Source organism: Euprymna scolopes, chromosome 36, assembly GCF_053919585.1.
Source record: "Euprymna scolopes isolate OS-2025 chromosome 36, ASM5391958v1, whole genome shotgun sequence".
NCBI classification, from domain to species: Eukaryota; Metazoa; Mollusca; class Cephalopoda; order Sepiida; family Sepiolidae; genus Euprymna; species Euprymna scolopes.
In genome coordinates, this window is record NC_136517.1 from 58,371,908 (window position 1) to 58,399,032 (window position 27,125).

At 31.6% G+C, this 27,125-nt stretch overlaps 1 protein-coding gene across 2 annotated transcripts in view; it reads right to left on the reverse strand.

Annotated features, from left to right (window-relative positions):
• Positions 1-27,125, reverse strand: part of LOC145260526 (proteasome activator complex subunit 4A-like) — a 220,073-nt gene that overhangs the window by 137,268 nt on the left and 55,680 nt on the right. For both annotated transcript variants that reach the window (XM_080118719.1, XM_080118720.1), the window contains exons 3-8: positions 24,567-24,683; positions 16,495-16,539; positions 13,732-13,881; positions 9,962-10,025; positions 7,390-7,464; positions 1,896-2,012 (exon numbers count right to left, since the gene is read on the reverse strand). In XM_080118719.1, coding sequence (XP_079974845.1) covers positions 1,896-2,012; positions 7,390-7,464; positions 9,962-10,025; positions 13,732-13,881; positions 16,495-16,539; positions 24,567-24,683 — 568 coding nt within the window. The remainder of the gene's footprint in view (positions 1-1,895; positions 2,013-7,389; positions 7,465-9,961; positions 10,026-13,731; positions 13,882-16,494; positions 16,540-24,566; positions 24,684-27,125) is intronic.

The window sequence follows — 27,125 nt, forward strand, 5'->3', positions numbered from 1 at the left end:
TTGTTAAGTTAGAAAGTAAACTTAAGAAATAAACAATACCCGGAAGAAACTCTCAGCAGTTTTCTCCTTGTGTATTACTTTCTTCATGAAAAAAGTAATATCTTAGTTAAACAGATGAAACGAGAGACTGCCACTTATGTAACAGCAACAATAAAGAGACTAAAAAGACCCCCCCCCCCCGTATAAACACCTGCACACGTGTAAGAAAACATTTTATGTTATTGATAATGTTACAACTTCTGTAATAAAAAAAATATCAAGATCAGATCATTTCCCAGAACACCAGATGGCTTGCTTGCCTCATCAAACAACATGCTCAGTCATGCTGACAAAGTTTCCAGTGATAATAATCTTTTGAGTTTTTACCAATGAAGATGTTACTTCTTTCAAGGACCTCAGGCTAAACACATGTTCTGATAAGATAATGAAATCATGAATCAAGCAGATCGCTGCAGAAATGTGCTGCCATACCATCCGGAAAACCCAGGCCTTGCTATCATGGACTTTGTAAACCACACCTCACCTGACATTCAACCTTCCAGCTAACAACTGCAGTTCCCTTTTCTTTGTGGGCATGACTAACATAAAATATTAACTGGATGCCAGGATCAGTTGAGAGACAGCGAAAGGACTGTGGTGAGTTTTAAAATCACCTTGAGGCTATCAACAAAGCCATTGACAAGAGTTTATCACATGAAATCAACAGAACAAGTCAAAGACAAATAATCTAATTTCGCTGAATAAATCTAAAAGAAATTTAATTTTTCCTAGACAGCAATCTTATGAATAAATATTTTTCACACCCTGCATGTATATCTTGCATATAAAGTAAAGTAACTTTTCCCCTTCTTTTGATTCTAAAAAAAAAAAAAAAAATGCATAACATTAAATGTTTTTGCATGGCTACTTAATGCATATTAGTTTTCAAAAGTAAAAATTATCCTTGTAGTTAAATAATCAATTCTTAACTATTCTGCACTTTTCTGTTAAAGCTTTAGTTTAGTCAATAAAAAACAGACATTTTATTCAAACTGGTAGCATCTCATTTGCATATGAAGTGACAGAGATCTCATTACTTCATGAAATCACCAGCATATAGTTAGAAGCAGTAGTTTATTATTCTTTATTGTCTGCCACCAGATACTACATGATGCACAAAATCATATTTGTACCAATTTTTAAGGCATTTAATCAATCCTTTAAATAAATTTTTTCCGATTTTGGTATTTAGTCTGGCTTCATTTCCTCTTTACTTTCTCAAAGGAAAGTGGTAGTCTTTTCACTCACTATATGGAATCTACTGTGCCTCTCCCACTCAACACCATCACAAATATTTAATTATTTCAGTTTATACCAATCACAGATTCTGTCTGATTGGACGCAATCTTTAAGGTTCATTAAAAATTAAAATAATGTCCGATTTGTTTGTGTCCTTTTAAAACAAGTTTTCATATTTTTACAACCTAAAATGTGAATATAACACCCAAGATGTTGTCTTAATAATTCAAATAATATAATTCCTAATTGCAATATCAAAATATTAATTTTAATTAGTACTGTTCAGTTGTTATTTAAATTATGTTAAGTGTTTAAATTACTGCAATCACCCTCCACCAAATCTACAATCTTCGTTGTTGGTTAAATTAAAATTGTGTCATTTTAATTTTTGCTTTAGCCAAAATCATGCCGATGTATACCTAGGAAAAGTAAAAGTATGAGAATAGCTATTTATATATAGAAATATGTAAATAGAATATATACATAATGAAATTTCAAACATGTGAATGTGTGTAGCAACATAAAATTCAATTCTAATTATACAAAAACATTTTTTACAAACACAGCTGAACTCACAATGAAAATTTTTTTCAAGAAACTGAAGAGAAAGCACTCACTATTGCAGAAACAATCCACTGTACATATGAAACAATATCAATATTATTATTGGGTTGAGTTGCATTGCGAGAGTTGCCAACAGGAAGATTGAAACCTTTTAAGAATCGAGTAAAGATCTGAAAAATATAAATAAGTAATTAAAAAATAAACAAAAGATATAATATCATCAATTTTAACACATTTCCTCAGTTCTATTATTTAATTTATAAAAATAAAGCAAATGTCTGAAAAAATTTAACATGTTTTAGTCATTTTTTAAATTAATTTTCTCAGTCACAAATAACAAAGATTCTTATAAACAGATTTTAATGGGTTTATTTGCAGCAGGTTTAGATATTGAGGTGTAAAAAAAATGTATAAAAACAGTATTTCTCCTAAAAGGTTAAATTAAACAGAAGTGTGAATACTGAAAAATTAAGATCGTACGATTCTGATTTCTTAGATTTTTTTTCTTTTTTCAATCAAGTGAATTTTAGTTCAAAAAATTATTTTCAACTTCATTGCCTATCCCTATGTTAAGCTTTTTTTCACCAAATTAAAAAAATAAAACTAACCCAATTATTTTTCATATAAAACGGATATTAAACTCAACATTGTGGAAAAGATAGCATTTTATTCTGCAGTCTCAAATACCATCATATCAATGTGAGGTAGAAAGGAAGAGAAAAGTACTCTTAATTGTTCTGATCGACAAACCTATATTTTCTCTGTTCATGTTTTCTCCGCACTAGTAATTGCTTGTCTCATTTTTCAAAAATCCTTCTTCCCTTCCATATTAACTTTTGTTTTTATTTGTTGATATCTTTTTGTAAATAAATGTTGACATTTTAAAACTTATATAGAAATAGGACACATTAATTAGCATTGCCCAGTGGAAACATGCCCCCCCCCCCCAGTAAAAAGTTTAAGTATGGATGTTGTTGGTATTGGCCAACCCCCAACCGCAACCTCTTCATGTGAAGAATGGCTTCGGAATGGACACCCCATACCTACCCCTGTTAAAAACGGTTTTCTGAATAGACACCCCATTTGGAGGGGGTGGGGAGTTGTCAAAATATCTGTCCCAAATTTAATCTGGATAATCGTTGTCATGATCCCCACGCGCAAATACTATGAATACTTGAATTTTTCTGTGTGCAGTGTCGGTTGGAAAAAAGTGTAAATGTTGGTTACTTATATATTTGTTGGTTAATTATATATATTTGTTGCTCAAATAATGTTATTACGTCAAGGGTGTGAGTTCCATATAAAAACCTCCTTAGTGACATGCAATACGGTTTCCGTTCTGCTAGATCTACAGCAGATGTGCTTACAGTATATCTCATAGGATTAGTGAGTCTCTCAACAGAGGCTTCCTTTCTAGGGCGATTGCTCTTGACATATCAAAGGCCTTTGATAGGGTATGGCATACAGGTTTACTTCACAAGATCTTCAGCTATGGTATAGCTGAAAATGTCTTTTCGATTATTAAATCATTTCTCTCTGATAGATTCATAAGAGTAGTGGTTGATGGATAGAAATAAGAAGCTCATAGTATTAATGCTGGAGTCCCTCAGGAGTCCATCCTGGGCCCAACTCTCTTCCTGATCTACATCAATGATCTTCCAAATCACATCCTTACATCATTTGTAGACATTTTTGCTGATGACACCACCATCTATGGCAGCACATCAAAGGCCGTAAACGACCAAGTTCTCTCTCCTCTGATCTTGAGCATGTGGTAGAATGGTTACTTATCGTTACATCATCAACGTTCTAATCCCCATCTGACATCAATTGAAATGAATGACTCGTCTTTGGGAGACTCCATGTTTTAACAAGCTTCTGGGCTTGACTTTTACCCCTGATCTGAAACGAAACAGGTACATCAAATCCGTTACCAAGGTCGCTGGAAAAATGGTGGGATCCTTCTATTGATCCAGTAGATATCTACCTGGTGATGCAATTCTCCACCTATATAAGAGCCAGGTACATCCAAGGATGGAGTATTGTTGCCACATCTGGACAGGAGCTGATAGAAAAACCTTATCCTGCCTTGACAGAGTTCAAAATAGACTCTTTCTTACAGAAGAGACGTTAAGCCTTTATCGTTATTTTCAGGCAAGTGCTCGTCTGAGCTCCAATCACCCCCCCCCCTCCTCAACAAACATTCACGAGAAACACTTGTGTAGCTGTAAACACTATCAATAGTTTTCCCCACTCTTTATCTGTGCCTAGACCTAAACATGGATTCCATGAACAGAGCTTCTCCATTAGAACTGCATACTTGTGGAACTCTTCCATTTGCCTGCATTCCAGTTGACTACAATAGTTGTCTTCAAGTCCAACGTAAACAAGTTCTTGATGAGCTGTTCCCCTTTAATAAACCAATTTACCAAATTTACACTTCTAACGATTACCATATTATCTCTTTGACTACTGTACACTCATTAACCCTTATCCTTGAGTGGCCTCTGAGCCTTGATAAGTGGTGATTCCTTTGTAAGAAAAAAAAAAAAAAAAAAAAAATAGAAAGTCGGTAACTACATGGCCCGAAAACTTCTAATAAATATTAGTCTTTTTATAACTCAAATAGGTCACACATACCTAGGTAAATCAAAATGTTTTTTGTTTTTTTTTAAAATAAATTTTCAACTGTAGTTTCTATAAAATAACTGTAGTTAATTACATTGATTTAACCCAATGGTATTTTTGTACGAAAAATAGTCTTAACAAAAGTTATATTGCTTAATATTCGAAAAACTACCTATTTGCGTACAATGAGAATGCAGTATTTTTTATTTAAACGCAAATAAGTAAAAAATAACATAGGCAAACGATAATGTTTTATTTTATTTGGAAAACTACTTATTTACGGACAATTTAAATGCGATCTTCTTTGTTAAAACGCAAGTAGATCACTAATTATGTAGATAAACAATCATTTTTATTCTAATGATTGCACAACTGTATTTTCTATAAAATAATTTTGTGCTTATAACGAAAATACGTCCCAAATATCGTAGGTAGACCCCAATTTTTTTTTTTTTTTTTTTTAAATAATTTCGCCACTATATTTTTTATAAAGTAAATTTGTGCTTATTGTAGGTAAATGAAAATGTTTGTTTAAAAAAATAATTTAGCAAATGTATTTCCTATAAAATAGTTTTTTGCTTATGCCACTATAAAACATGCTGCCATTTCCATACATAAACATTACTCTTAAGTTTTATTTATGTAATTCATGAAATAATTTCTATTTATACCTCTTAAATTTTTCGTTTAAAGTTACAAATTAATGATATTTTCATATAATACAAAATATTATTTTAAAAATTAATGATGTTTTTTTAAATCACCAACTCTTAACTAAGCTTAATCATTTCCTTTGTGACGTCTGGTGCGTACGTATATGATTTCTTTTGTTTATTTGTTAAAAAATTATACTTCAAAAATCAAATTTTTTCCTTCCTATATCGTAACTAATATTTACCATTTGTTTACTTGTGACAACAAAATCCGGTAAAGAGTTACAACAACCAAAAGGCGTCCACACAAAATGAAACAATGGTTCCTGATGAAACGAAAACGAATAGGCTTATTTATCTTGGATTGGGAAATAACCTTGTTTTACTTTAAAAATAAATGATATTTTTTTAGTACGAAATCTTAACTAAGATTAATCATTTGTTTCATTGTGGAAACGTTTACGGGCCGACTTATGCGAGTGAGGTCCCCATTGCGAACTACGCACTAACTACAATGTTGTACCCAGTGCGTTGCAGGGAGCGTTCCCTTTCTGCTCATAGCGAACAACTGAAATTTTATTGATTAAAAAAAAAAAAATAATAAATAAAATAATGCTCGACGAAAACACAACTGTTTTTGTTTTTTATAAATTTTATCTGTACCAAAAGCGGCTATCTTGTCTGCCATTTTGAAATCGATCTAGAAAATAAAATAAATAAAACAAAGGGAAATAGCTCAATAATCCAAACTTGTAAGATCTATGTAGTAATGTCTACAAATTTCCATTAATCGTTTAAAAATGATTTTTTTATAAAAATAAAACTATTTGATCAATTTCCATATTTTTTTGTTTTGTCACAGGTACATGCAGATTTTTTTTTGGTTTTGTTTTTTAATATAGAGTGAATTCTTGACAAGAATCTCTTTTTTCATACTGAAGATTCAAAACTTATTTTCATACCAGTTGGGCTTCATTTTCAACAATCTTTTGGCTTTCAGGTCAAGATATGGTCCTGTTCAATCCCAGGAGGTCAATCCTCCCAAGGCTTTACCTTCTTTTAGCAGGGATTACTTTATCATTAATTACCTGAGCCACCTCTTTCAGCGAATACTAACAAGATTACTCAGGCATTTTTTGTAGTCCAGAATGTGCACTGGTTTTCCAACTTAACACCTGATCATAAGTCTAACCAACAGAAGAGATAAATAAAATTAATCAATTCTCTACACCAAGTATAGCATCAACTTCTGTTGATATTTTCTTTTGATAATTGTAGTGAAGGAAGAATTTATACTTTTCTCAAAGGATTGAATATAATAACCTGATTGGATTTGAACTTGGCTTTACAATTTATATCCATAAATATTATACCATCTGCCACTGCAACCCTCATACAAATGGAGTAGATAATGGCACAGACCAACTAATTAGCCGTTAGAGTCCTTTCAGATTTAATGCATCAGTTTCATTCAAGATGCTCACAATCTTCTTCACATGCTCTCGATCCTATGAGTAATCAATTCTTAAAAAAAAAAAAAATATAAAGAATCAACGTCAACAAAACAAGCGTGTCATTAAACAATTACTTGCTGATTCCTATGTTTTACCACTTGCGCTAGGATTTAAAAATAAATGTAATCATTGTGTACAGATTCAAAAATAAATGCAATGCTCGGCAGGTGCTTTACAGCACATCAAAAGTTTCTGGACGTGCATGTATATGAAGGAGGGAAAGAAACATCAGGTGTAGCTTTGTTGAATTTAGTCAAACAACTGGTGCAGTTTGTTTCATCAATTCTGAGAGTGAAAAAATCCAAAACCAGGGAAACAAAGCATTCAGAGTACAATAGGAGCTATTTACTTTCTTTCCACCGCAGAAAGATGTGACACAAGGTCGGAAGAGTCAAATCAGTGCCCTTGGAGGAGGACTACTTTAGCCTTTTAAAAATTGCCTGGGCATTCCCCAGTAGGGGCATCTCAAACAGTAAGCAATAAACTTACTTCATCCAAAAGACGGGAGGGCAATAGACTGGAAGGGCGGACATCCCAGAACTGCATAAGATATCATCAGTTCCTCAGTCAACAGGGTAAAGGTCATTTCAACAATGCCTTATACTCTGTTAGCTTTTGAGTTTAAGTACAAGAGGAGTATCTGCTTGGTTGCATGTCTCTGAACAATTTCCTTTCTTTGATATTGGAAAACCCATACATGGTAAAAACAGACAAACCAATTTGTGAATGAAGAAATTGATTTAAAAACTTACTTGAGGAATGTAAGGAGACCAATCGATGTAGCCAATGTTTTCATAGGCTAAACGTGCAACAAGAGAAACCAGGTTCTAGAAAACAAAAAGAACAAAAGAGACAATAAAAAAGAAAAAAATTCAGTATTACTAGATAAAAAAAATCCAAGTTACTAATAATCTATTAATAAACTTATCAAACATTTTTACATCTGTGTTTCAAATTATATTTATTGTTTTTTTTTGTTTTACTCAAGGAGATACAAGGACCAAAGGTCATTTGAGGATAAGGGTTAATGAGTGTCAGGTAGCCAATGAGGCAATACCATGATGATCGATAATGGTGAAAATTGGGTAGAATTTGATTTAAGCTGTTCAACAAAAACTTGTTTACATTGGACTTGAATTTGACTATGTGGTAGTCAACTGGGAACCAGCTCCGTGATATTGTGTTTCATGAGCAGACAGATATAGGAAAGAAACTTTGTTTATGGAAATTTTGTTTAGTTTTAGGCACAGATAGACAGAGACATTGTTAACAGTGGTTAGTTCAACCTTTTAAAATGCAGGATTGTTATCCCATGCCAGATCAGATATACAGAAACAATAGAACACAAAGTGAAGAAAACAGCAAAAAAATGGCTGTCCTCAATTGCTTGAAAAAGGGGTTTTACCCCAAAATATAAGAAAAAAAATAATAATGAGCCATGGTTTTCTCCAGAATGTGCTGCTGCTATTGTGCACAGAAATCACTTTTTCCACTGCTTCCAACGTAATAGATGTATGGAAACTAAAGCCGCTTTCAGGATTGCCAGCAACCATTGTAAGAAAGTAATAAAGAACGTAAGAGAGTTATATGCTCAGCCCGTCAAGTCCAAAGTAGCTGAGCAGCAGCTTGGTTCCCACCAGTTTTGGCAAATAGCAAACAGAATCCTTAACAGAAGCATGTGCTCTATCCCAACTATCATCAATGGACCTGAGTTAATCTCGTCAGAATCAGACAAAGCCAAACTCTTTGCCATGAACTTTGCAGCTAATTCTACCCTTTGCGACCAAGGCCACCAACCCCCAATATTTCCTCCTGTATCAGAAAACACGCTATGTGATATACAAATATCTGTACGTGATGTTGCCAAGCTAATCAAAAACCTTGACTCCAGTAAAGCAACCGGCCCTGACGGTATTCTAATTACAGTGCTCAAAAAGCTTCAACCAGAACTAGCGCCCATACTTACAAAACTGTTAAAACGTTGTCTTAAGGAGAATTGCTTCCCATCACCCTGGAAAATCTCATCAGTATGCCCTGTATTTAAGAATTCAGGTGATCGTTCATCTCCCTCTCAGTACAGGCCAATAAGTCTCCTGTGCGTCATGAGTAAGCTGATCTACATTAATGATCTTTCAAATCACATCCTTACATCATTTGTAGACATTTTTGCTGATGACACTACCATCTATGGTAGCACATCTAAGACAGTAAACGACCAAGTTCTTTCCGATTCTCTCTCCTCTGATCTTGATCACGTTGTACAATGGGGAAAGGAGTGACTGGTTACTTTTAATGCATCTAAAACCAAACTTCTATCTTTACATCATCAACGTTCTGATCCCCATCTGGCTTCAATTAAAATGAATGGCTCTCGTCTTGGGGAGGCCTTAAGTTTTGACAAGCTTCTGGGCTTGACGTTTATTTCTGATCTTAAATGGAATACGTACATCAAATCTGTTGCCAAGGCCGCTGGAAATATGGTCGGATCCTTCTATCGATCCAGTAGATATCTCACTGCTGATGCAATTCTCTATCTATATAAGAGCCAGGTACGTCCAAGGATGGAATACTGTTGTCACATCTGAGCAGGAGCTGCTAGAAAGGACTTGTCCTGTCTTGATAGGGTTCAAAATAGACTTTGTGGCCTCGTGGGAGATGCCCTTTTCTCTTCACTGCAACCTCTTTCTCACAGGAGAGATGATGCGAGTTTGTCTCTGCTTTATCGTTATTTTCATGGAAAGTGTTTGATTGAGCTTCAATCTATGGTCCCCCCCTCGCCAAACTTTCACAAGACACACTCGTCTAACTGAAAACACTATCAATAATTCCCCCCCACTTTTTATCTGTGCCTAAACCTAAACGTAGATTCCATGATCAAAGCTTCTTTCTTAGAACTGCATACCTGTGGAATTGTCTTCCGTTTTCCTGCTTTCCAGCTGTCTATAACATGGTTGTCTTCAAGTCCAACGTGAACAAGTTTCTGATCAGCCTTTACACTTAAGTTAACAAATTTACCAAACTTCCATTACTATCGATTACTATATTGTCCTTTTGATTACTATACACTCTTTAACCCTTATCCGTGAGTGGCCTCTCGGCCTTGATAAGTTATGCCTATATAAAAAAACAAAATCAAGTTACCTGGTTTCATTCTCAAAATCTACATTAATATGATTTCTCAAAAAATATAATAATGCCAATTTCTACAATGCTTCTAATAAAATCACAAGATTTTAATAATTTTCTTTTTTTCTCAAATTTTCTAACACAATTTTATCAAGAAAAGATAAATGTATTCTAAAAAATGAAACTGATGTTACTTACACATTCCCAACCTGGGGTGTTATTTGAAGATGACCATAGCAACAGGATTTCATCTAGCCATAATCTGAAGTTAGAAAGTTTAGAACTTAAAGAACTGAAACAATTCTATTATGCAAATATAGAAACAAGTGGATAACATTTATAAAAAATATGTCCAGTTAGAAAGATTTTTTTTTTAAATTTCATAATCAAATTTTACTTTAAAGTATTTCACCTTTTCAATTTTCATTTCATACATAAATTTTCAGAAAATTTTCAACAAAAATAAATAGAATATAGACACTTCATATGCTGCTTTAGTATTTTTTAGATGGTCATTGATAACTTATGTTATTCTCACAGTGTTTTGACTGCTGTAACCTCTGACTTTCTTTGGGTGCATCTTGTCCAACTCAAAAATTTTAAATCTTAAGTACAAGGTTCATTTTAAAATTTCATACAGATTCACAAGTTAGATAAGATTTACCTGAAGAAGGTCTGAGGTTACATTTGAAAAAATGTATACAAATAAAAACAAAATAAAAATTTACATAGCATTAAATTTTTATGAGAGAGATGTAGATTATGGCTTTTTGTATAACAATGACAGTTTCCATGAAAATGTTGCCAAACTGTGTTATGATAAAAATCATATGATTCGCTCTCCTTGCCTAACCACTTGGAGAAAAGGATTGGTTGGTTGTTTTTGTTTTATGGCATATCAACCCTTTTCAGGTTATTTAATGCCGAATCCAAAGATTTTTAAGAAAAAGTTTTAATAGAATATATTTGTTGTTTTCAAGTCGGTTTCTATTTAACCCATAGCTGGGACCCTAACAGATACTACCACTCCGGGTCAGAGTGGACCTGGGAGCAATGGTAATTAAAGGGTGGCTCCACACTCCCCAAAGCCCACAAGCTGGGGCCTCACCACTGGATATAGTTTAAGATCATATCCAGGACCTGGAGAAAAGGAAGACGTATGCGAATGAACAGAAACCACAGCATATTCCTCTTTTTCTTTTACTTCTCTTCCTCGTGCAGCTGATACAAGTAGTAACATTTTACACTTATTTCTTCAACTTGAATTAAAGGTGCGGTCCAGAAAAGGGATGTCATAAACCAGAGAAGAATACAAGTGACTGTATAGTAAAGTATGCTAATTTCTGCACTAAACCATGCGCGACAATTGCAGAAACTTTTAATAAGTTGGTTAAAGAAAAGATTTACAATTGTTCACCTTGGACAAGGAACCTTTTTTAGGAAAATTTGGACTTGCTTGCTAAGCGGACTTGAAGATGAAATCATCCTTTTTCATTAACTAATATAGATGCAACAAGGATTAGTGGGATAGCAACAAAATCCCTGAGTAAAGTAAAGACACCTCTGTCATCTCTCTCTACATATTTACACATTGGTCAAAGATGTTTAATTTCACGTCGACATACATAGCATCACAAATCCTTGTTTAAACAATAACATGTCTACCTGCTTGTTCACCTCTTCAAGGAAATGAAACTTTCTTCAGTTTTATACACCTTTGTGTTTCAGGTTTTTGTTTATCAATTTTTGTCTGAAAACAATACCGCTCGTCAACAAAACATTGTTGCCTAGACTGACAGAGTTATAAAGGGACAAAAATATAAAAATTCTTTAGTCATGAAGATGGGTAGTGATATGCTGCCTTAGATTTGGTTGTTTTTTGTTAAGAGATATTAATCCTTTTCAAGTTATTTAATGTGGAATCCAGTAATTTTGGAAAAAAAGTTTGTATGCTTCAAGTTCCTTATACCTTCAAATATTTATTCATGGAGTTTGGTTTGGTTGTTTTGTTTTACCCATATCAACCAATTTTGAGTTATTTAATGTAAACTCCAATAATTCTGGAAAATGTTTTTATTTTGTAGAGGAAAATTTTGTTTTTGACTTTGCAAAACATGATTTAGCTTTGCAAAGGGAAAGGAAAAACAAAGCAAAACAATCACATCAATGTTTGGTATATTTTGGGTCAAGAAGCCAGTATCTTCAGACAGCCTGATCTGGTAGTACCAGTCACTGCGCTATTAAGAAATCTTTGGAGTTAGTTACTTCGTCACTACAGCAAGATGTAGCACAGTGCAATAGGTGGAGAAAACTAGCTGTTCCTGAAGAGATACTCAGGTCAGGTACAAAAATACCCCAAAATGAACAGTTGGCATTCTTTAGTCAAGGCATCTATAAAACACACACACACACACACACACCCTTCTCAAAAGATGATTTAATGCCTGCAAAGATAGACCTTCTTGGTCTGAGCCGAACAATACCTCATTTTGACAAAGGGTCATTTTTTTTGTTGTCCAGAATTCCCCCTATATTAAAAAACAAAGATAAAGAAAAATGTGTATGATGTACTCGAAATGAAACTATCATGTTCCAAAATTCATGTAAATTGATCAAGTTTTATTTTTAAAAATGAACATCAAATTTTATTATTAACAGAGAAGAGACTTTTGTCCGCCATTTTAAAACCAAGCCAAGAAACAAAGAGAGATAACCCAACAACAATAATTCAAATCTGCAAGATTTATGTTGTGATGCCTATAAATTCCGATCTCTTAAAAATAATTTTCTTTATAAAAATAAAACTACTTAATCAATTTACATCATTTTTGGAATATTATATTTTTGTTTCATCACAGGTATGTACATCATATAGAATTTTTCTTTATTTTTGATTTTTAATATAGGGGGAATTCTGGACAAGGACCTATTATTTTGCTATCTTTTAATGTTCAATTCAGTTTACTTAGCTATTTCAGACTAATGTTCTATCTTTCAATGATCAAGTCAGGAGCGAATTTAGTGTAGTATCTGTTCTGTTGTCCCAGGCATTACCTCTTTTTTTATAAAAAGAGGGGATAAATACTGTATCTCATTTGTGATCATAATACATTCCTCCTAAGAATTATCTTCTCCCATTGTTTTTTTTTAGGGGAATGAGGTTGTATAGTATGTTTTGTTATCATGAGATCCTTCTAGGAACTAACACCTCCTTTGGTGGTAGTATAATATATATATTCATCCGTAATGATACCTTCCTTCCAAGCATTACCTCCTGCTTTGGAGGTTGGAGTAGTACCTGTTCATTCGTTTGTCATATATATATATATATATTTTATAGTAAATACAAACACAAAAAAGTCTTGAATCCATTTTTGCAGAAAGTGCCAGAAAAATGGCGTTCAACTCATTTAATACATTTTAAGTTGTGGGTGAAAATCATAATCTTTCATTTTAAAACAAAGAAAATATTTTTTCTTCTGAGGAAAAATGATTTGATTGGCTGCTGTTTCATGTCATTTTTAAATATGTAAATGTAATATTTAGGTTCTTATTTAGAATTCAACCTAATTAAAATAAATAAAACACGGAAAAATTTTTATGATGTATGTACCCGTCACAGAAGGAAGATGTCATATTTCAAAAATCATATAAATTGATCAATAGTTTTATTTTAACATCAAATAATAATAAAAAAAAAGGATTGTCTTATGTTGACATCTTGAAAAAAAAAAAAGAAAAAAAAAGAAAAAAAGAAAAAGAAAAAGAGGGGCAGATAGGTCCACAATAATTCAAATTTGCGAGATTAGCCTTGTAATGCTAATAATTTCACATTAATCATTAAGTATGATTTTGTTTATAAAAATAAAACTACTTGATCAATTTATATGATTTTTAGAATATGACATTTTTGTTACATGACAGGTATGTACATCAAGATTTTTTTGTAGTCCATCTTTGTTACTTACTTGTATCCTTTGTCATGGTGTTTTGGGGGAAGCAGAGTGGGCAGAAAATAATCCATGCAATTCAATGCCTTTTCAATAATGGCGTCAAATGGGCAAAGTTGGGGACGCCAAATTTTTAACATTTCGTCTGTTGCGTCCAAATCAAAATAACTGCAGGTGAAAAAAAATACATTTAAACCAATTATTCATAGCAGATTTCAACAATCCATCCCCTATTATTATACTAAATATTAATTAATCAACATTTCTTTCTAATTTCTTTTTCCATATATTTTAAACACACAAAATACATATTAAAATATTCCTTGTTTGAGAATACAGTTGTTTGAAAAGAAGAAAAAATATGAAAGCGTATAAGAAGGCTGTTAGCAATGTAAAATATTGGGATATTGAAGTGATGTGGTGTATGACCAAAAACAGACAAATGAACAATGATCTTATTAAAATTATAAATCTTCATATATATCTATTTATTTTTCAAAATCACTCACATATATAAATCAATAAATATGGACTTACAATTTAATATAACTGGGATGGTAAATGTTTTTGATATTTTGAGAATAATTTCTCTTTTTCAAAATGAAAACAAATCAAAAGAATGCCATAAAAAATAAGTGAAGCATGCATGGTCCCCCATGAACGAGGCATAAAAAAATGACTAAGTTCAGCATTTGCACCCCTCCTCCCATTTAGCCCCAAAAGTCTCCAGAGGACATCAAATTTTGGTGAAAATGAACAAACGGTGCAGTTTTAGGCCTTAACATATGTCAATTTGAGTTCTGCGTTCTGCACTATACAAAAAAAGAAATGACTAAGTCCATCATTTGCACCCCCCCCATTTAGCCCCCAAAGTCCCCAATGCCTTAACATATTTAAATTTGAGTTCAGCACAATGCAAAACTGCTAAATAGACATACACAAATATGGTAAAATAGTCCCAAAAATGGAGTGTTTTTACTAGTCCTAAAAGAGCCCCTAGGGCACACCCAAAAGAGTTATCTTGAAGTATAGACAAACAAAATTATATAGAAATCAGGAAGTTGTATAAAAATCCAAAGCATCAATTTTTTTTTTTTTTTTTTAATAAACACGAAAGTGTCAATTTTAGCCATTTTAAACTGAAAGGCACCCTTAGGTGGGTAATCGGAGATTTCCCAGAAAATCCGTTATCTTTTTACTCATATCATGTTTAATGTTTGTGCAAAATTTCAAAAAATTCCAAGGCGTAGTTATTGAAAAAAGTGTGGACAGACAAACGAACGGACAAGGGGGAATTTACAGGTCCACCCTCTTTTTGTCAGGGTACCAAGAAAAAAAAAAAAACTGCTGTAAGAATGGAACAGGAAAACAGAATTAAGTCAGCTGCCAAGCAGAAAATAACAGAAGTTATGTATTAATTTAAATATTTACTATTTACCCTGTTATTCCTATCATTTTTCTCTGCATATATTAACATATATTGTTTCTTTATTTTTATTTTTTATTTTATTCATTTAATTTTTATTGAAATTGAAATTTTGGACGAATGCATAATGAAGATTAATGCAGGCATGCCATCCCATAGGAAACAACAAATAATGGCTAAAAAATATCCATTATTAATTGCATCAGATTATTTTTTAGATAGAATTTTCAAGTTAAACTCAATTTTGACAATATTTTTATTCATTGAATTATTAATTAATGCTCTCCCCTACCCATGTTTCTAAATAACATTATTTCAGCATGGTCTGCATTCTGCATGACTATCATAAATTGTTTTAATTAGCTGTAAGTTGCAATTTATTCACTGTCACCCATCTCTTACTACATTTTTTTCTATCACTCTCAAACCTCTCCCACTGCATGTTATTTGATCCCCCACTATTCTTTTTTCATACAGTGTCTAGAACTATTGTTCCGGTTTCTCTCTCTGCTAATTAGCAGTCAAACTATAGGACGCAATTACAATAGTTTATTATAAAGAATAGGAAATATTATCACAAGTACTAATACTATTTAACACAGATATAAAGAAAGAGAGGGAGAGAGCGGGAGGGAAAGCGGGAAGGGAGAGAGAGAGAGAGGGAAAGCGGGGAGGGAGAGAGAGGGAAAGCGGGGAGGGAGAGAGAGGGAAAGCGGGGAGGGAGAGAGAGGGAAAGCGGGGAGGGAGAGAGAGGGAAAGCGGGGAGGGAGAGAGAGGGAAAGCGGGGAGGGAGAGAGAGGGAAAGCGGGGAGGGAGAGAGAGGGAAAGCGAGGAAGGAGAGAGAGGGAAAGCGAGGAAGGAGAGAGAGGGAAAGCGAGGAAGGAGAGAGAGGGAAAGCGAGGAAGGAGAGAGAGGGAAAGCGAGGAAGGAGAGAGAGGGAAAGCGAGGAAGGAGAGAGAGGGAAAGCGAGGAAGGAGAGAGAGGGAAAGCGAGGAAGGGGAAGGAAAGAGGGAAAGCGAGGAAGGGGAAGGAAAGAGGGAAAGCGAAGAGAGGGAAAGCGGGGAAGGAGAAAGAGGGAAAGAGAGAGAGAAAAAGAGATAAAGTAGACAGGAAATATTTTGGATTTTATCATCTAATTTTTAAATACAACTGACTTTTCAAATCCATTTTAATTGTTCTAATCAGCCGTAATTTTATAATTTACTCACCAACTTTTTATCACCCTCACATTCTCATTGTAGGCCATCTGACCTCTTTTTTTTCTACAATCTATCACTTTCCCCCGTGGTTATCCTCATTTTTCACTATCACTCTTCGTACCATTTAAATATATCTTACACACATAAAATACTTACGGTCGGCAGTTGCTTATCATGTCTTTCATGACGCTATCAATGTTACTAGAATAAAAAAAAAGATGCAATTGAATGTTCAATAAAGAAGAGAGAAATGGAGATAAAATGCAAGAAAAAATTGTAACCTTATAATCTAATATATAAAGAAAAGTTAGGTGGATGCTACAAATTTAACAAACAACACTTAACCACCAAATAAAACATTGCTTTCAAGTAATTAATTTTGATTTGTTATTGATACGCCATGTTATTGGTAATATATTGATGTACTTTGCTACAATTTATTTTAAAACTACTTAAACAAGCTTGAACAACTGGTAATATAAAATAATTTTTAATAATCACCTTATATCAGAATCACCAAGTTAAATAACTCCTTTTAAATTAAAGAATGAAATGGTAGTTATCCACCTTTCAACTACTCCCCTCTCCCAAAATGCAATTTTCTGTAATTTATTTTTGTTATTTTCTAAACTAATGCTTGTCTAATAATAGAAGCATATATATATATATATATATATATATATATATACACACACACACACACACGTGTGTTTGCTATATATTTGTTTACCAGGTTTGGTTTCCATCCAGGTTTTTTACTGTGAGGCCTAAAAAACAAAGTCTATTCAGAAAGCCTTGTAGCATTGAACTTAATGAATCTGAGCTGCCATTGCTGATGTGCTGTTAAAGTTGTTCTAAAGTATCTTGCTATTCCTTGAATGATTAGCGAAGGGGATTGAGCTCTGTGGAGAGCACACAAAGCTTTAATAAACATTATGTTTTATGCTGCAAAACAACTTAAGTTTCTTCCATGCTATATTTATTACGTTGAAATAAAATTATGTAGTTACTTATGACAGACCCTGTATATATTTATAAATAGTGAGTGGGCTTTGTGGAAACTCAGAAACTATACACGATAGGATTTCAACTTAATTGCCAGAAAGCATCTTTTTTTTATTAGTTTGAATCACTGCACCATGAAACAGGATGCCAGAAGCAGTGGTCAGCAGGCAGACGGCCAAACACTTCAAGGCAATGCTAGATGCACCATGGCCACTGATTTTTTGATAGTTAAGTGGAGGGTGCGAAGAGATGTGACCCTGGCATAAAACATTAACAATGGGAATTTAAATATATATTTTGAAGAATTCATCACCCAAGTATAAATTGTGTTCTCCATAGAACCCAACAAAAGATGGATCATAAGTGCTTGTCTCATTAGAATGCAGGCAGCATTCTCTGTCTATACTTATGCTCCATGAAATAACTTATCAAAGGTAATGATGATGCCTATCATAGCAGATTTAAAGTCACTTTGGACATACAGTTAGTTGATATATAAATGTACATATTCTTAACTATCCTTTTCCACAGCTTGTTGCACTTTGCTATTTTTTTTGACAATAGTGCTGTTTGGAGATATATATCTAGATTTATCAAAGTGAAATTGTCTATGTGTGTAGATTTCCCTACCAAATTACTCTCAATTTTCAGTCTACAGACTCGAGATTTGACATAAGATTTGGGAAAATAATTTTAATCAGTTTTCGGACAGAAATTTGGCTGTCAAAGAGTCAAAGTTCAACAATTTGACCTTTGAAAACTCTACCAAACTCTTCTGCCAATTTTGGATTCAAACACTTGAAATTTTAGATGTAGTTTCCTTGGACATAGATCAAACATTTTAACTTGATTTGAGCCCAAAACATTAAATGTTAAGAGTCAAAATTGGGGTCAAAGTTGGGGTCAAAGTTAAAAATTTGACCTCTCAGCCAATTTTTGGTCTAAACATTTGAAATTTTACATAAAGTGTATGCAGATATAGGGCAAGCTTTTTAATCGGGTTTTGCCCGAAAATCTGGCTACCAAGGGGTCAAAGTTAAAAAAATTTGACTTTTGCGGTTTCTAGCAAACTATTCAGTCAATTTTGACTCTAAACATTTGAAATTTTGCATAAAAGGTATTCGGCATGTTAGTTTTTGGGTGAAAATTTGGCTGCCAAGAGGTCAAAGTTGAAAGAGTTGACCTTTGCAGACTCTACCAAACTCCGCCAATTTTGGGTCTAAACACTTGAAATTTTACATGTAGGTCAATTGGACATGAATCAAACTTTATTATATATATATACATATATATATATATATATATACTAGCAAAAGTACCCGTCGTTGACTGGGTTCAAAAACAACCTACAGAAAATGGGCTCTGATTTATTAAAGTATGATAGGTTATGAAAAGGAAGGGTTGTAAAGAGATAGCTTCGAATTTGGAGGTATCAAAACCAAAGCAAAATATGATGAAAGTAAAAGTAAAATAGATAAACCCCATAATTTATTATACCATACCTGTTCACACTGAAAAACTTATTACAATTTTCTGTGGATCTATATTAAAAAACCTTGTTAAACTTTGTGACATTTACATTCTATGGAGGTCAGGCGCGAACGAACACCCCATAATTTATTATACCATATTTTTTAACCTGAAACATAATTATCAAAGTATACTTACGCAGATAGATACGAAAAGTCTTTATTAAAGTTTGTGCCTATTTCCATTCTATGGAGGCCAGGCACGAACGCAGACCCCACAATTTTATTATACCATCTCTAAGTTAAAACATACTTATCAAAGTATTCTTATGTACATCTATATCAAAAACACTTGTAAACGTTTTTTTTTTAATTTTAAAATTTTTTATTTCCATACTTTGTGGACCAGATGCGTATGCAGACCCCACAATTTTAATGAACCACCGTTCTGTCAGATAAAACATACCCATTCCTGTGTCTACATACATCTTCTATCATTATATGTAATCAGTTTTTTAAAATAGTCAACCATATAGGAGCCTATTCGTGACCAGACACACATACAAACATTCAGCTTTATATTATAGATATATATATATATATATATATATATATATACATATGCACATAAAGTTATGAACAGTACATAGGGCCCGAGCAAAGCTGGACTGAACTGCTAGTATATATATATATATATAAGAAAAATTGACCAAGACAATAAAAATTGAATAAATTGCAGCATTTATTAAACCATCAATTATGCAAAAAAATTACAATAAAGAAACATCCTTAATCTATAGATTTTTAAAGATACTCTTTTCATCAAAGGATAAACATCAATAAAAATGCATCACTGGTTAGCATAAATTTGAAAATATATTAAAAAAAAAAGAAAAAAAAAAAAAAAGAGAAATTTTTGTTGAAAAATAGAAAGCATTTTTAATACAATAACATAAATAAAAAAAAAAATCAATTTTGATTGATTATAGTTCCTTGTTTGAATTTTTGATGGATTAAGAAATTAATAATGAAAAAATAAAAAAAATGCATCACTGGTTAGCATAAATTTCAAAATATATAAAAACTAACAGGGTGCCCGGCATTACCAGGTCATAAAATATGCTTAAATATATTTTGATTCATGCAGATTTCATATTTATTATTATATTGGATGCAATAATGATTTAAAAAGACTTGGGCCACCACCAAGAATTGAAACCAAAACGCTTAGCTTCCGATTTATTTTTGCCTCTGCTATTAATGGCTGAGCTATGAAGACATGTTTGCTGCAAGGTTAAAAATTAAAACATGAACCAATAGCTATTATGTTATGCATGCATAATCGTAATGCCGACATTCAACCATCACCTATCAAATTTCATTTTCTTTCTAGTGTTAAAATACACTATTGTATTGATTTTCCCGGACTAAAACCCAAATATGAACTTTTGCATGAGTTCAAATATCTTATGTATGAAGTTTCATGTCTCTAGACCAAAAACTCTAGGAAGAGTTTGGTAGGCAAAATTTTTTAAACAAAAATATATGCATATACATAAAAATATATGGAAAGAGTTTTGTGTTTACTACAAACTTTTTACGCAAGTATAAATCATGTAGAATATCTGCATTAATATAATTACATGTAATAGTTAACTAAAGATGATCATCCCATAAGAAAACCAAAAAACACTAATAGGGAATTAATTAAAATGAATGTTTAAAAGAATATGCAAATTAGCTAGATCTTTTGCTGGTGAGTGCATTTCCACAACCTATATAAGAAAGTTGTATTTTCTTTTTAAATAAATAGAAGAAAGTGTTTTTAATACATCAATACACACAAAAAAAAAAAAATATTTTTAGGAGTATAAATATACGTAAGAAACTTCTATAAAAAATAAAAGGCAAGTGTGTGTGTGTGTATATATATATGAGAGATAAAATTAATATGAATCTTAAAATTAGAACCAATCAAGACAAAACATGGATTTTTAAGGATAGACTCTTTTCACAAGAGGATAAACATTAGTAAAAAATGCATCACTGGTTAGCATAAATTTGAAAATTTATAATAAAAAATTTTTTTTTAATTTTTTAAAAAAATACAAATGTTTTTTTTTGTAAAACAAAAGACATTTTCAATAGAATAAAAAAATCAAACAGTCAATCAATCAATGAAATAGTAATCCGTGAAAACAAAGGAAGAATCTGGAATCCAAATGTAAATAGATTATAGTGTAGTGCAAAAAATTGTTAAAATTGTAAAAAAAAAAAAAAAATCAATGAAGTTATATTCAGTAAGATTAACAATGAAGAGAATGCAATCCTAGGTGCGAAGAGATTATCGTAAAATCACAAACATAAAAAAAGAAGAAAAAAAAATCAATTAAACTGTACTCTGTAAGTTGATTAATTCATTTTTCCATCTGCTCTGAGCTATAACCTGCCTTTAACTGTCCTAAACTATTGCAAATTCAAGACAGTCAATAAAACGTTCCTAACTGATATAACTCTAAATATACTGTCCAAGTTCTTTGTTCCAAACACCTGCCACACCTTGATTAACAATCTTAATTTTGCTGACTGTGTGCCTTAGCGAGTAAGTTCCTCCCCATTGTCTTTCTACTAAACTCACTTTTTATACATTTGTTCAGTTAAACTTATTTCCTCTTTTTCACTTCCTAACACCTTTAAATGGTTAAACAAAATGTTTTTTATAAACTTTAAAAATTAAGGTGCGAGATTTAATTTGAAATTCAATTTTCAAAATGCACTTTTATAAACTTCACAAAGTAAAACATAAAAATTGCATTTAAATTGAATTAAATATTTTTTTTTTATTTTATATTATGTAAAATTTATTGCACTTAAAAAAATAAATTTATTTAGCAATAATGATATTGATATAAAATTTTCATCTAAAATTTTTTTAAAAGTGCAACAAAATGTACATAACATAAAATAAATCCAAAGTAATTTTTAAATTCAATTTAAATTAAATTTTCATATGCTACTTTATAAAGTTTATAAAAATTGACTTTAAAAATTGATAAATTTCAAATTAAATCTCGTAATTAAATTTTTAAAGTTTTATAAAAAAAAACATACTGTTTAATCATTTTCATGCCTTGCAAGAAATGTTTTTCTAACTTTTATCTCATTTTTTAAGACTATATTTTACTTAATTTTTTTAAATTTAAAAAAATAAATATGCTTTTGCATGCCTGTAACAAGTTGAAATTATTTTCTGGTTTCGGTATTCTATTTGGGTGAAAAAATAAAGTTATTTCTAATTAAAAAAAAATGATTAAAATCTGATTTTAAAACATAAAACAAGTAAAACAGAAAAACATAGAAGTAAATCTACTCTTCTGCCCCCCCCTCTTTACTTCTACTCTGTCTCTCAGCTCTCATATATATTCTATCTAACCTAGATAGAATATATACGAGCTGAGAGAGAGAGAAATACAAGTAAAAAAGAGGGGAAAGAGATAGAATAGATTTACTTCCTAGATTCTAGTGTATTGAGCACTGTTTGATTCAACATAAGACTTAATAAGAGTAAAATTATATTATAGCACATACCAGCTGTATTTAGAGTACATTTGGATTAAGCATCTACCACATTCCAAGTGGTCTACTGCATTATTGCACACAATTGTTACATCTAGTAAATTGAGTACTGTTTTATGTAGCAGATACTATTAACTGAGTGTTCTACTGTATTAATAATTCATTGCTTCAGAGTTTGTTTTAGATTATTGACCGAGGTCATAAATAACAAAGCAGTATTAAAAATGTGTGCTTCTTTAAAAACTTATTTCTTTATCTCTCATTATCCTGAAACTCATTTGTTTTAAAACAAAGTTTATCTACCACTTTCAAACCAAATATAATAAAACAAAAACAATTGCATAAGTAAGCAGTAGAACCCCCCCCCCCCCGCCACAAAAAAAAAAACAGGAGTCCTTCAGAGCATTACTGAAAGCACTGAATCAAATTAATGAAGCCTCCAGAGCATACTAAATTATTTTTTTTTTAGTGATCAGTTAAAAACTCAGGAGGCCTCCAGAATGCTACTAACAGCACTAATTAAGGAGTTCTCCTGAGCTCTACTAAAAGTAAGTTACTAAGTACTCCCCATCCCCAGAAAAGAAAATATTTTTTTAAGTGAGCAATGAAAAAAATTAAGGAGGCTTCCAGACCGCTAATAAAAGCAAACTTCTAATCATCTCTAGAAGAGAAAGTTTTTTAGGTGAGAACTGGAAAAAAATAAAAAAAAAAAAATTTAAAAAAAGTCATGAGGCCTTCATAGCACTACTGAAAGCACTAAGAAGGCCCCCAGAGTAATACTAAAACCAAGTTTCCAACCCTCAAACCCGAGAAGAGAAAATCTTTTTAAAGTAATCAGCGAAAAAAAAAAAATAAATAACACTCAAGGTCTCCAAAGCACTACTGAAAGCACTAAAAAGTAAGTTTCTACCCCCTTATCTGTTTTAATAGACATTAAAATATATCTTCAAATAATGTGACAAGCAGATACAAAGTTTTAGTATAATATAGATTTTTTTTTTTTTTACTCTCTTGGTATATATGTTGCTCTTATTCTCTCTTCATCCGTATTTTTCCAGTAATTCACCTTTTTCATTCTATGTAATGTCTTAAAAATAAAAAAGCTCTTAAATTTTCAAAACAAGAGCTTAAATAACTTTCTTCAAATGCAAAATTAAAAAAAAAAAAAAAAAAAAAAAAAAAAAAAAGCGTTTAGAATGAAATAAGAAACAGATTTTATATAGGTTTCATTAACAAGTATTCAGTATATAACGAGAAAAATGGAGATAAAAATTGAAAACATTAAAAAACAAGTGAATGTTAAGAGACAGACAATTTCCTTGCATAGCAACAACTTTACGTAAAGACAACATGCACACATACAAATACATATGCAATAAATAATATCTTTATATATATATATATATATATATATATATATATATATATATATATAACAACCAGGTACGGCCAATGATGGAGTACTGTTGCCACATCTGGGCAGGAGCTGCTAGAAGCAACTTATCCTGCTTTGACAGAGTTCAAAACAGACTTTGTAGCTTAGTGGAGGATGCCCTTTTCTCTTCCCTGCAACCTTTTTCCCACAGAAGAGATGTTGTGAGCCTGTCTTTGCTTTATCGTTATTTTCATGGCAAGTGCCCGTCTGAACTTCAATCTATGGTCCCCCCTCGTCAAACTTTCACGAAAAACACCCATCTGGCCAAAACCACTATCAATAATTTCCCACACTCATTATCTGTACCTAAACCTAAACATAGATTCCATGAACAAAGCTTTCTTAGAACTGCACGCCTGTGGAACTCTTCCGTTTGCTTGCTTTCCAGCTGACTACAATTTGATTGTCTTCAAGTCCAACGTAAACAAGTTTTGATGAACCATCCCCCTAAGTAATCAAATCTACAAAATTTCCACTACTTATGTATACCCATTAACCCTTATCCTCGAGTGGCCTCCGGGCCTTGATAAGTGGGGGAATCCTTTGTAAAAAATCTAAAAAATAAGTAATGACTGAAAATGAATCTATCTCATCTGAAATTAGCAGCCAAAATTAGGTTGGAATACCTATATGTATACTTACATCTATTTCTTTATAAATCATTGTTATCTCTAAGATAACGATTTTTTCAGTTTCAACAGAAGAAAATAAATCAACATTGTCAAATGCAAATAGAATCTAACCTTGAAAAGAAATGCAACCCAAACATTTCATAGTGAGAATCAAAGACATCTTGGTAGAAGTCATACAATGGCTTCCAAGGAAGTGTTAAGTCATCAGGAGACAGGAGATACTTCTTTCTGAAAATAACAAAAAAAAAATCAGATATGAAAGAAAAGTCATTTTCTTTTAACGAAATTGAAGAAATTAAATTTTGTTTTTTTTTGTTTATTTTTCTATGGGCATTTCATTTATCAATATTATATTTATATCAAAATAATATTAATTCATTGATACAACGAAATATATTGAAATATGTTATATACTGATGAAAGGACTTACAAAACACAAGATCATACTTCATTTGCATATTTTATAAAACAGTTTATAATTAATATTCTGTATGATTCATTTGTAATTTAATTTGCTTATTTTCTTCAATACATGCAACAATTTTGTTGATGTTATTTTCATTTATATATAAAAGGAACTTTTTGTGTTTGTGTGAGCTTATTCCCTACAGACACAAAAATGGCTGGCCTATTTTTATGAAATTTTACACAAAGGTAGTTTATGTGCCTGGCAGTGTTCTTAAATAGGTTATGAAACAGAATAACTTCAATGAGTATTGATAATTGAAAAAAATCCAATGAAAAACCGAACAGGCAATTTTGGCCAAAATTAACATCTTACACAACCTAACATCACAAGTGCATTTGAGAAGTTTTATTAGCACACAAGCAGAAAGGCCAGACATATAAAATCAACATTAGGTTCTTTGATATGGCAGAGGCACGTTTGAAATGAATGTTTCTGTTTAAAGCACAATTGCACAGTGCAATGTAGATTACAATGTATTGTGGACTAAGTCACTGCGGGCAAGCATGTGAAGCTCCCTCCTGATACACCGCAATGGACCTCCAACTACGACAGGCAATTAATCGATTTGATTGAAAAATGTGCGATTTCACTAATTTGCATTGAAGACAATGATTAAAGGTTTTCTTTTAATAATTAAAACAAAATTTAATAATTTACACATATATGTATATATCTTTTAATAATTAAACAGATAAGTTTATTTTAAAACAAAATTTTACTTGTAGTGATAATAGCCATGAAAAAATCTCATCTTTCTAAATTACAAAAAATATAAAAAATTTAAACAAAAAAATTTTTTCTCTCTTGAATAATGAAAAGTAAAAAGCACAACCATTTCACAATGCTCAGTAATTATTTTATTTGACCAATCGATTTTCAGCCTTTTCATTTCATTATGTAACTGTTTTTAATGGATAATTTATTTCCTCGACTTTGAATATAAAAAAGATCAAATAAAATAATATTTTTGTTATTGTTTTTCTAATTAATAAAATATGTCTAAGTTCACACACAGTAAATTTTTTCAATACTAAAATATATAAAATAACACCGTTCCAATTAGTTTTTTTTTTTTGTTATTCTCCAAATTACTAAAATGTTAAATGAAAATTGTAACATTTTTTCTGTACAGAAGGCTACAACTCAATTTCTGTCTGGATGGCAGGTAGTTTTTGCTAGTTATTAATTTTTTTTTAAAGTTGTCAAATTAGGTGAAGAAAGAAATAATAAAAAGCATCTTAAAAATGGTTATTTAATGCTGAATCCAGTCATTTTGGTAAACGACTTTGCTTTAAATTCTTAATATCTTTATATTTATGTTGTAAATGTATATTTTATCTATGGTTTGTAGAAGTATATCTTGTAAATAAATAGTTTGTAAACAATAGATTCTATTTAACCCATAGATGGAATTGACAGGTATTATCACTCCTCCGAGTCACAGTAACAAAGAGATGACTCCATACTCCAACTTCAAATAAGAGTCTCGCTGGACAGACAAGAGTAGGTTGCAAAGAAGCAATTATTTTTTAATGAATTGGAAACTTCACCATATAATTTCCATGAACAGAATTTCTTTCCAAGAACTTATCTGTGGAAGACATTACCATGGGACTACTGCTCGCCAAGCTACAAGATGGTATAATAGTCTTCAAATTCTTGTCATGAATCATTCCCATAACTAATCAAAGTGTTTCATTATATCAATTTTCAATCTTCTCATAATATTCTTCATGTAAAAAAAAAAAAAAAAAAATTTATAACCAAATTTGATGCTTTTATATGGTTGCACTCATATGAAATATTGCTGCTAAATAGAAAATAATAAACATTTGTGAAGTACTTACTTGTGATGGAAAACAAAATACTGTTCACACAAAATTTATGAAAATTAACTCAGTAATCTTGTCTTTATTTACAAAATCTACTTTTAGCAATAGTTAAAATTTCTCGATCATCACGAATTTTGTCACTGCTGAACTTCCATTTATATAACTCTTCATAAATAAAGATTAAAAATGGTGTCAAACGAGAAAAAATGAGACATGCTTATATTAATTCCATTTTTTATTAATAAACATTTACTCAATTTCCCATAATTTTTTTTTAATTCCATTAATTATTTTTAATAAACTCAATATTCTTCATCTTTCAAATGACAATCATTCAATGTCATTAACCCTTATCCTTGAGGTGCTTTT